The sequence below is a fragment of the Diachasmimorpha longicaudata genome, chromosome 18 (assembly GCF_034640455.1).
Source record: "Diachasmimorpha longicaudata isolate KC_UGA_2023 chromosome 18, iyDiaLong2, whole genome shotgun sequence".
NCBI classification, from domain to species: Eukaryota; Metazoa; Arthropoda; class Insecta; order Hymenoptera; family Braconidae; genus Diachasmimorpha; species Diachasmimorpha longicaudata.
In genome coordinates this window covers 207,413-219,858 of record NC_087242.1, presented here as the reverse complement: position 1 = coordinate 219,858, position 12,446 = coordinate 207,413, and the positions used below count along the sequence as shown (strand labels likewise).

Below are 12,446 nucleotides of genomic sequence, written 5' to 3'. Positions count from 1 at the left end.
CTCTTAGTTTAGTACTATTGCCACCTGATTGTGAACCAGGGTAGCAATAGTTTTATCAGGGGAGTGTGACGTATTGGCCTCCGCCAATGCGTCGTTTTTGAAAATCGATGCCCAGACATGGGTCAGCAGTCCCACGATGTCTTGGAGACGCTGTGGTCAGCTGCCCCAGTGTTTGGAGGATCGGTTTGCTCCCTGCAACGCCATTTGGACAAGGGACTGAACAATCCAACGGATGTTTAGACCATTGTCAGCATCCAAATGACGCCACAGCAGGGATCAAATAAAGCAGTTTCAGGGCTTTTGGCACGTCCAGTATACTGTGTGACTGTATGAGTCTTGCGCCAATGATGACACAAGACAATATTGGTGCAAAAAGCCGTGGAACTGCTTAGATCAGCGATTTGGACTTGGAGGAGATTTAGAGACTCGCAGAGAGACAGATACCTTCCAGTAGCAGACCAGACAGGGTCTTCCACTGCTCGTAACCGCGCTCCAAGTCCAACTCATAAACACCTAATAACGCGATACCGACCCACTCACGCAAGGAGTGTATACCATTAAGATCAAATATATATATATACATTTAATACATTCCGCGAGTGAGATTATTAAGTGTTGTTCCCAACCCGTCACCAAGACACCCCTCCTAGAAGAGTGAACCCGAAGGGCTCACCGAGATCTAGCCGGACGGGGCACGACGGCCCAGCAGAAGGGGACAAGACACAGGAGTGTCCCATCACCATCAGTCCCAAGAGGGGATATATATATACACCAGCTACTAGCAACCGCTAGTAGCATCCAGAAATATATATATATAACCCCTTAGTGAGTACACTGGGAAGCAAATTAGTATCAGTTTGGCTATCACAAAGCACCAAAAGAGGGGGTAGCCAACCAATAAACGTCACACAATCTTTTATTAATATTAATTTATGAATATATACAGCTAGAGATGAAATTTTAAATCTAAATTTTTGTTTGTAAAATGTTCGATATCGACTTATGACCTGATCCCTTATGTCCCACGTTAGTTACATTCTTATTTTACTTACATAGTATGAATTACATTAAAGGATTTCGATCTTGAATGAGCCCTATGTGATAATGTTAATACAAACAATTTTTTTATCACTAATCTTAATCATCTAATCTAATACAGGCAGGTTTAAGTTTGTTAGTGTGAACTATTTTAGTTTTTCTACTGTCTAAAGCAATTTCGGCGTTGCAATCGGCATGTAATCTGATAATTTTATAGGGGCCCGTCCAATGAGGATCGAAATTCTCGTTTCGGGGTTCTTTCATCAAATACATGAGGGCATCCATTTGGAAATCACGCGGATTGGCTCTCTTATCGTAATATTCTTTACTTCTCTCTTTTGCACTTTTCAAGTTTTCAACGGCAGTGGCTTGAGTGGTAGTAATTTTTTGGAGTAAATTGTCGAGATGATCCACGAAGGTGCGTTTCACCCGTTCATGTGCGAATTCAGAAGGTATCACTGCTTTAACACCGAAAACGAGTTCATGGGGGGTGAATTTAGTACTTTCATGGACCGAAGTATTGTAGGAGAACATTCCAAATCTGATCCAATCGTCCCAGTCGTCTTTAGTACAATATTGTTCGAGATAATCTACAAAAACCCGATGAGCTCGTTCGATAGAACCTTGTGACTGCGGACGATACGCAGTGGAGGATATTTTTTGAATTTTGAAAATTTTACAAAATGTTTTCATTACGTTACTCATAAAGTTCGATCCCTGATCGGTTTGAATAGTTCGCGGACACCCGAATTGACAGATAAAATCTGTCAATTCGGGAAAGGCCACGGCTACAACAGGTGCGCCTGTACTATTCAAGGGAATGGCAAGAGAATACTTTGTCAAATTATCTTGTATCGTTAATAAATATTTATTACCTTTCGTGGTTTCTGGGAGCGGGCCTACTATATCCATTTGAACTTTTTGGAAAGCGGTCTTGGGGGTATCGGTTATTTTCATCGGTTGGTGTGTTTTGGCGGAGCGGATTTTGAATCTTTGACAGGTAGGGCAGCTGCGAATAAAATCGGCAATGTGTTCTCGCATTTTAGGCCAGTAAAAGTCTTCGCGCAAACGGTTATACCATTTGTGGACGCCTTGATGGCCTCCAACCACAGATTCGTGATATTCTTCAATTATCGCATTTCGTTCGTTATTTGGAGGGGTTTTGACTTCGCTGGCGCAAATGACTATAGTATATTTGGGATGGGAGAAGAACTCTTTCAGTAGGTTTTTTACAGTTGACCAATCGATAGGGGTTAAATCGGTGTTAGTTTTAGGGATGCAAACAGTTTTAATTTTCAGGTTTCCCATGAGATGTTTTAGGGATTCTAAAGCAGATTTCAAGTGGGGGATGCTAGTCTCATCATCGGAAGTAGATTTAACGATAAGATAGAAAGTATATTGAGGGTCATTGGGGAAGGTCGCAGCGTTTCCGAGGTTGAATTGACATGTCTGGAGTTGCTCAATTGAAAATTTTCTTCGTGTCAAGAGCCCAAGGCCAACATCCGATTTAATATTACAGTCAAGAAGGATAAAATGCGCGAGATGCTCTTTACGGAGGTATAAATGATCTTTACTGTATTGAATGTTGGGAACAGGAGGCAGAACGTCTATGGTTAATATTTTCATTGACTTTACTTGTCTATTTCCATTTTCACTATTGTCATCATCAGAATCTATCATTGTAGAGGGGATACCTATGGGGGGTCGCACAAATTTTTCTGCTTCGTTATTTTCTGTTATTCCTTTTCTTTCACCTGGGTACCGGCTGCAGGCACTGTCTTGGTCCGCGGGTGCCTTGGTTCTCGGCACACTCCCACTTACGACTAGGGTAGACACAACCCCGGTGACGCCTTTTACCAATTTGAACAACCCTTGGGACCATGACCGCCACCCCGTGGCTGTTTCAGGCTTATCACGGGGGTCACTCGGTATGTGTCCACGAAGGGTGTGTGTGGTTTCTTTCTCTACTGATTTGTACGGTCCCCTTTCCTCGTATCCGGGAGACAGGTCTCCTTCGGAACCCGAGGGTGCTACACTTCCCTGGCGTTTTTTAGTCCTATGGGTACTCCACGCTTGGGGAAGTGGTTCCTTTGGTCCTGAGTTCAGTCTCGTGGGGCGTCTCATCTGTAATTTCTATTAATTTTTCGTTATGTATATTTGTCATACTCGAGTCATTCTCGTTACCTTTACATTCTCTGTCTATGACCTCATTAACTCCATCATGTACTGCTTTCCCGCGCGCCAGGAAAATAGTACCGATTATTATTTCATTTGTATAGTCATTAAATCGGGCTCGTTTATCCTTGTCTCTTTGTGAATTTAGAACTGGTGTTTTGTCAACATAGACACGCACCCTTTCTAAATTCCTTAGACATATGATTTTTTTCAGATTACATTCATTTATTAATTGAGTGGTGGAAATCATAGCAGGGGGGAGGTCAGGATCTACGGGGTTCCGAGAAAGAGCATCATCGTTAGAATTTATTTTTCCTGGTTTGTACACAATAGAGTAAACATACTCGTTTAGTCTAATTCGCCACCTCATCATTTTAGACGTGGGGTCTTTAGCATTGTGTAACCAAGGGAGGGGGCGGTGATCTGTGATAAGGGTGAAACGATTGCCATAGAGATAAGGACGGAAGTGTTCTACTGCGAATAAAATGGCTAGTAACTCCTTCTCAGTAGTACAATAATTAGATTCTGCATCACTGAGGGTTCTAGAAGCGTTCGCAATTGGAAGATCTTTTCCAATCGTGCCCTGGCTGAGTACAGCCCCAATGGCGTAATTGAAGGCATCTGTAGTAACGAGGAAAGGTTGTGCAAAGTTGGGGTACTGCAGGAGGGAATATATGATGAACATATGATGTCTTTGAGGGTTTCAAAAGAGGATTGAGCCGGCGTAGTCCAGAAGAATGGGGTGGTCAGTTTAGTCAAGTGAGTTAGAGGTTTTGCATTTTTTGCGAAATCAGGAATGAATCTACGATAGTAACCAATCAACCCGAGAAACTGTTTAATTTGTTTTTTGGTCTTAGGTACTGGGAATTCTCTCACGGCTTTAGTTTTTATGGGATCGGGTTTAACACCGTCTTTTGTAATTACGTGCACGAGATATGCCACTTCATGGTCATGGAAATGACATTTGTCCGGTTCAAGGGTCAGACCTGCGCTCTGTAACCGTCCCAACAACGTTCTCAGCTTTTTCGAGTGTTCTTCGAGAGAGCTGGCGTATATGACTATGTCATCCATATACACGAACAGTTCAATCCCTTGTAACCCCGAAAGGACTTGGTCCATGAGCCTTTGAAACATTGCGGGGGCGTTTTTCAGACTGAAGGGCATTTCCCGGAATTCATAATGACCATGAGGTGTCGAAAAAGCTGTTTTTGCCTGGGCTTCTGGAGCCATGGGGACCTGGTGAAATTCTGAAGCCAAGTCGAGTGTCGAGAACTACTTTGCCCCCCCCCCCCCAATTGATCTAAAATGTCGGTGATGTTAGGAAGGGGATAGGAGTCGCTAACCGTTTTCTCATTGAGCCCGCGATAATCTATAACCATTCGCCATCGCGCTTGCCCGGAGGAATAGGCCTTTTTTAGCACAATCCAAACAGGGAAGTTGTAAGGAGAATTGGAGGGTTTAATTATATCTTTTTCCAAAAGGTCGTTTACCTGTTTTTGAATTTCTTGTTTATGAATCTGAGGGAACCAATACTGTTTTGTGTTTATTGGTACTTCGTCTGTTGTGATTATTTTATGTTGCGCCGCGTTTGTTGACCCCAATTTATCTCCCGGCAAGGTAAACTGATAAGGGGACAATTGAATATCGGCTAGAATACTTGTTTTTTCTGCATCGTGTAAATTATTCAGTTTAAGACTCTCGGTTAACTTGACAAATCTAGTAGCGTGAGCTCTAGGTTTTTCTAATTCAGAATTCGCGGATCGGGCTGAGCGAGGTGCAGGTGGAATTACTTGAAAATCTTCTAGCTCGATGGGAGGAAGAGTGACGCTTACAGGGGTGATATTACTGTTTATCCTAAACACTTTTGTTTGGGGATTATCTAATTTTAGGGTGGATGTGGGAGGAAATTTAGGTGAAGGATCCAATGATTGAGGGTGGACCGGGTGGAAAAATTCTAACAAATGTTGAGGTTTTTCTAAAAGTTTATTGGGGCCACGTGCCACCAAAGTCGAGGGTTTTACACTGATTTTCACAATTGAACCGGTGATGTACAAATTAATAGTTCGATGAATGTCTAAATCACAATTAATAATCACTGTTGAATCACTGTTAACTTAGCTATTATGCCGTCTATCTCTGAAGATGTACTTGTCGATGTACTCGGTGATGTACTCGATCACAAGGGGAGATTTTCTAAGGTTGATTAGCGTTACCGCTTTCGATGAGGATCTACGATAGACGGGGGGAGTTTTCGTACTTCCGGGGACAGCTCGGGGGTCTAGTGACCCGAGGTATCGCTGCTGACCTTTTGGCCTGACCGGGGGACCTAATTACGATTTGGCGCTAAACCTTCATGTTTCAAACAACTTTAGCAGTACCGTTATTAACTGAAACTAAAGATTCTCCTAAAAATATTCCGGGGCCAGCGTCAATACTTGCGATATATCCCATTTCTACCTCTTTGTTTTTGATTGGTATTGTGATAAGGGTTTTTGAACGAGGAGGCCAGCGGAATGTCGCGTGTGGACAAAAGGCAACCGAGTTATTACCTAATTGTAAACGTCCGGGGATTTCATCGTCGAATTTTAAGTTAGCTTTATGTTTATTGAGAAATGAAATTTCGAGAATACCGGCTTGATCAATAGGGGAATCATCAGAAACGACTTGAAATTGAGTATGCCAATTGTTAATTGCTATGGTGGTTTCACCGAGGGTATTAATCATTTCTGAACCAACCCCGATAAGGCCGTAAACAATAGAACAATTAATATTTAATAAAGTACCTAAAGCGCTCCTTTTTATTAAGTTTAATCGAGAGCCTGTATCAATCAGAAGATAAGCGCGACCGTCGTTGAAATAAACACTTTCGAGGCTAACAACGGGTAATTCGGAGGGATCTGTTACTCGGGATGTGTAACAGAAACGGTGGTATTGGCGTGGGCAATAAGGGGTTTTACCTGGCTCGTGCCTGGGCGCAGGCCCCCTTTGTAGGTTAAAGGAACGGTCTGATCTGGTCTACTATAGGGGTTATAGTGAGGATTGAAATGCGGTCTTCCCCCCAATTTAGACTGTGACGGAATTTTAAGCCATCCCGTCACCTCCGACTCCGAATAACAAAAGGGTATTTATTAGACTAACAGAGAGAGAGAAACTAATAGAGACCACCGAGCTACCTTCAAAATCGGGGAAAAATGGTAATCCAAGCTACTTTAGTATTTCGCGATAAGAATAAATGAAAGCTACCTTTTCGCAATAGAAATGGATTAGTGTTACCTGCTACCTAAATCCGGCGGAATAAACCTCGCGGAAAATCGGAATTAGATCTAACGGTAGCTACCTAATGAGTATTATGTTTTAGGGACTTTGGGCAGCAAGAAAGGCCGCTTCACGGCAAATAAAATGCTGAACAATAAAAGGATACAAATTAAGATCACGAATTGGTTTAACGTTTGAGATAATAAGTATAGAGTTTTGAGTTTGAATCAGTATTATTAAGCTAGTACCTGGAGGCCTCTTCACGAAAAATCCGGTTCAGGGCCAGGATAATACCGTGGAATACTCATAGCCAAGATAATGTGCTGCCCGGTGTTACCTGCAACCCTTCTTTGGGTTTATCGGTCCTGTGAGTACAGAGGTCGAGTTGAAATACGTGCGCTCCCTTGCGCGAGAGTGTTAGGGCTTTCAGTTGGAAGGCCGTGGAAACAATCACCCAATTGTTGAAGCGGATCGCCATTTGGGTAAAAATTTACGGTTTTAGTTTAGTTACGGTTTGCGTTGCGAAAGTCCTAATTCCTCTCCGGAGAGTACCTTTGACAGAAAACTCCCCGATTCGAGTCGCGAACTATTAGATTATGGGTGAAAAGATTAAATTATTTTAGACACAGTGGAAATAGTTTTTAATATACTTTATTCACACGAGGAAGACACGTCTTTACGGGTGGACCGATGTCCAGAGACTAACTAACTTCTTATAATATAAAAATCTTTACTAGGAGAGAAACAATAGACCCTTTATATTTCCAGAGGACAGAGTCTCCTTTTAATACCACTTGTGGTATGGACCCCAATGCTCTCAAGTCCAGAGCACAACAGATCATAAATCAGTCCCTTTTCTGGAAACATATGATAAACTTTGTCGAGTGATTTTTGAAGAGAATAGAAGAACTGTGTTCTAATTTTCCAACACGAACAGAGTCAAAAACCCCACGAAAACCCAAGGTAATTAGCTAACTACTATAAAATATGGATTAGAAGCAATAAGTTAAGAAAAATAATAATAAAGAAAGAAACCTGTAATATTTAAGAGTTTTGAATATGTCGCGCCCTAGTCCCGCGAAAGATAGTACGCGTTGCCACCACCGCGCCAGCGCCGCATGGGCGAATCCGCAAAATTCCCCACCACGACGCAACAGGTACGAGCGGGGACACGAAGCTCCGCCATTAGAGTCCTTGTTATACCGTGACACGCTCAGCATCGTCTCCGGAGAAACTCCCGGTGAGAATCGTCCGGAAAAATCCAGCATCACCCCAATCAGTGGAGAAATCGGCTCAACGCGACTCTCCAGAGACGGTAAGTACCAGTTTATATATTACAGTGGTGTTACCGCGGGAAATGAGTGCTGAATTCTCGAGTTAACCTGCGTGGCTCGAACTTGCGTCGCTACCTCACCTCAAGGACGCCAACGACAGGACCAGCGATTTGGAGGATCGAGAACCTTCCAAACGCCTGAAAACCCTACCTTAGTTTCTAAGAACCAATATGTTACCTTAGGTTTTTGGAAAATAAAAAAAAAAGATTTGGTTCAAGGAGGATAAATAAGACGTCTCGCCAATGCGATTGACGCAGCTACCTTTTTCTGCTACCTCTTCGTGTTATCTACGCTACTTATGCTACCTGATATTTCTCCAAACCCCGGGGGTTTTAGGAGAAAATCACGCTATCTCTTTGTTGCGGATTAGATCACTGATAATTATTAAAAGTGTGGAATTCCGGTTGGGCATGGGGACGCTATCTTTTTGTTATGACGATTAACATTTATGGTTGGAATTCCCACGAAATAAAATAGATGAGAGGTGTCGAACCTCATCCATAATTAAACATCAAGCTACCTAGAATCGGAAATCGTCGCTGTCGAATTTAGGCAGGGAAGCGGGCGATATCGGTAAATGATACAAATGGCGGTACAAACGTTGTATTTGACGAAATATCGGCGACTTGGGTTAATTGCGTACGTTGAACGTGACCAACTCGTTATTTGAAGTACTAAAAATGAGTCTCGAATCCAGGAAGTGGTATCGTTATGCGCTCATTCTCATAGTTTAGTGTAATTCGTCAAATTAATCGACAGCTATCTTAATTCGTTAATAGTTCTCGTTACGGATCAGTCCCGTTCCGAGGGAATTAGTTGTTAATATCGCGAGCTACCTATTGTTGAAATGCTTTGATAACCGCCCTCGCCCTAAAAATCCGGTATGTTACCTATCTCGCTCTCTCTCGGTTTCACGCTACCTGTACCTCTTCTCTCTCTCTCTCTCTCAGATTCGTGTCTAATCCCTGACTCGTCACCCACGTGACCTGACTAAAGGGGAATATTTTGAATAACTTCCAGAGTTGAATAAATTTACAAGAGATCCCTTTAATTATTTAATTCTAAGAAGTCCGGATCTCCTACACTGGATTGTTGTCATTTAATATATTAAATTATGAGGATTAAAAATAAATTACTGGTGATTAATCAAATTCGAATTGACCATTTATCGTCCATTATTAGCCTACGCCTGTTCCTCATCTAGAATTAAGGATGAGACTCTCGATTTCGATTCCGATCATGGGTTTTCATTGCTCTTGTTTTTCTCGTCCACGAATCCACCCCTCTCTCTACGACCCACACAATGAGCAACCGCGCAGTCCCGTACCCTCGTAATCCACATTTCCGAGTATGGTTTTCGAATTCCGTTTTGTCGTTAGTGGATCTTGGGGGATAATTAGTAATCATTTTTCATTAAAGTCTGGTTTATCTGCGGTTCGTCGATTCCGCGTAGTCAAAAATCGGCTGGCGCCCTAAATTATGTAAGAGAGGATTATTGAGCTGCTAATTTCCCCCGAGGTCCCGTTTATGTATTGGGTTTTTGGCGTTACGGATTTGTCGGATTACGAGAACGAAGGTAATGGTTTGGCCAGGTTTATGGAGAATCGAGTTATTTGGATGTTAGGGTATTGAGTTTTCGCTGAGGCCAAAGGAAAACCGTTACAATGCAAACGGAATATATTTTTTGAAGACCGTTGTTTACATTGCAAACTACCTTTACCAGACAAGTTCGGAAAAGGTTTACTTAAATTTCTACGATTACAATTGTGTTTTTGAATGATTTTGTTGAACATTTTCATAACAATGCGATCGGTACGTTTTGTGTCTGAAGTAATTAGTTTATGAAAGGACTGTAAAGACCGATCATTGAACAACCAGTGAAGCACAGCAATGCAGTGCTGGCCACAAACATCAGACGATATATCTTGGAGTCTTCTCTGGCTCCATTCAGAAACATTGCAATTTCGCTTAAGGCGCTAAGAGATTCTTGTATCGAAGGGTGGCATTCCGATGCTGTCGAAATAGATTCCTCGCCTATTTGAACCGAGGTAAACGGCAACCCAGTGACTTCCTGCCTGATTGTGGTTGTCGGTGTTGATGATGATAGCACAGGGTCGGGGCCATGTCCAAGGGACACGGTCGGCAGGGTAGACACCTCCAAAGCATGCATCTGGATGCGGTAATACCTCCAGGAGCTCAAGTGTATTCACAGAACGACGGTAATCCGGGAAATTAACGTGGGTCTCGTTCAGCAGCCTGTGTGCAACTAATGCAATCTTATGCTGTGCGTCCATTAAGTAGTCTTCCATTTTCACCCACTGTAGTCGACAATAACCTGCCTTGTGGAATCAATTTCTAGCAAATTGTCATATTCGGCGTACAACACGCAATTTATATTCTTCTCTGTTGCTCCATGGATGCGAACTTGAATGCGAATACTTCCACTTTTCACCAGATTCCAATGGCCAGCGGAACTTGCAGATAAATCAGGAGTCAGATCGAATGCGAACAAGCAAAATCCCTCGGAATAGGCCGGCCGCGAGATGTTATTTCCATGGTCGCCGAAATGTGTTCCAGTACCAGCAAATAGGGTGTTGAATGCCTCCACATCTAGGCAGACGTCAGAGGTGAAACTCGGTTGCAGAGGTTTTGTAGGTACTTGACGTCCATCGACATTCAGGCATAAAAAGTTTATCCCGAAATTTTGAAAGTTGAAGGGATTCTTCTTCCTCGATCCGTTGAAACTGACATTTTCAACAAATCCCAGTATGAATCTGTTAGGCAGTTGCCCCAAAATGGCATTGTCTATTGTCTCTTCCATAATCCCCCTATGGAGAACAAAAGATTTGACCTCCACCCGTGTCAAAGGATATTTCGCAGTTGTCTTTGCAAGCGTTTTAGTGTGAGCTATCAAAATTCCAGGGCTGAGTTTCACACGGCGAACTAGCAAGGAGGCTTCTTCTATGTGCACCTTATAATTCAGGGCACTATCGTCCATAAGACGATAGGCATCCTTTGCACGGATAAGACGAACGCGTAACTCTACGCCATTCATCAAAAACTTATCTTGATTGAACACGTCACAATGTAAATGTCCCAGTAGATCAAATGTTTTTCCACCTTTAGTAAATGCCTGACGTGCCGCTAGCCCATTGTTGGTTCTCGCATCGCCGGTCGCTACAGCAGTAGAATCCATTGCTATCCGTAGCCCAAAGTGAAATTCCAAGCTGTGAGGACAGATTATTTGGAGGCGTAACAACTTTTTGGTTGAAATATACATCCACTTGGTTAAACATTGAATGTAAAAAATTATTCACAGGACCAACAGAGTCGTCTAGAGCAGCAGCGCGATCGGGTCTCACGATTCTGGCGCGAACTTTGATCATGGTATGTGCCAAATCAATATATTCTTCTCCAAGGCCTGGTACGATGAATTCAATTGGGGCATCGTCCGACAGCGTAGCCACAGGATTGTAATAAACAAATTGAGAATTTTCAATACTTGTTTGGGTAGGTGGTATGGTAAATAGGTCCAACTCCGACTTCACACACTCAGAAGAGTGCGAATGTCGAAACGCCATGATTATTAGTTCAAAATATCGTACAAATCACGAGTCTTCGTTTTGATTTATGTCTCGTTACTTTTTTCACTTTCTTGCTTTTTTTGTTTGCAACGGGTCTCTTCTTTTTATTCTTCCGAGTTTTGGATGTCTTGGCAGATCCACGGCCAGTGAGCTTATGAGAGGCGAGGCGTTTACGCTTCCTCTTATATCCTGAGCCACGCATGATGTTTCCAATTTTGTCCTGGGCCCTCCTTTTCAATTTAAATCCAGACTCGGCTAATCGGTTTTCCAGCGCCACCTTTAAAGGCTTGCCATTTGTTACTACATCCTCAACAACGTTAATACCCGCATTGAGAGCTTCTTTACCGACAGCTCGGGCTGCGCTTCCCAGATAGGGTAGAATCCGCCGAAAAAGACCTCCATGGAAAGCACCAATTCCATGGCCTCGTTGATAAGGACTTCCAACGAATACCCTTCCAAAATTAGTATATCTATCTGTTCCTCCACCAGCATGGTTTGCGTAATATGCAATGTAGGGGCTCATTGTTTAGTCAATCAATCCTCTTGAAATGAAGTGTCACGGTCAAAGGACCATACTCGAATGGAATCATATCACCCTGATTGCATCTTATATCTATTTCAATTGTGCGAAATGAATACCTCATCAACGGAATATAATGAGGGGTTGAAAACGTAGTACAGTGCATGGTCCCATAGGTATACGTAGAAGCGCTGAATGGTACCACTCGTAACAGAGATGACTGCACGTCACCTGTTACGGAGGGTACACAAAGATCGCTGTAGATGCACAAATTCCCAGGTAAACCTCTGGCCAAACTTGCTGGTAAAGATCCTTGACAATAGGGCCTGGCGGTTGTGAAGCTGTGTACACGTCTCTCAAATCCCAACATATCGGGTACTTTATTGGAAAAGTCTATTGCATGAACTGTGCTAGTGCAGTTCTTGGAGTTGCAGTGTTTTACAATTCTCACAAAACCCCCGACGGGCGCCGACGGTTTTGCCTATATGGAGCTCCATATAGGCAAGAAAAGTGAATCGAAGAAATGGCTAGGAGCCGGAT

The 12,446-nt window shown here is 42.8% G+C and overlaps 1 protein-coding gene across 1 annotated transcript; it reads right to left on the bottom strand.

Annotated features, from left to right (window-relative positions):
* Positions 1-10,113: 10,113 nt before the first annotated feature.
* Positions 10,114-11,383, bottom strand: LOC135171047 (uncharacterized protein F54H12.2-like). The gene is made up of 3 exons (XM_064137337.1): positions 11,305-11,383; positions 11,120-11,223; positions 10,114-11,061 (listed from the first exon to the last, which is right to left on the bottom strand). Exons 1-3 carry the CDS (start codon positions 11,381-11,383, stop codon positions 10,114-10,116), a joined length of 1,131 nt encoding a protein of 376 aa, XP_063993407.1.
* Between the last annotated feature and the right edge of the window lie 1,063 nt (positions 11,384-12,446).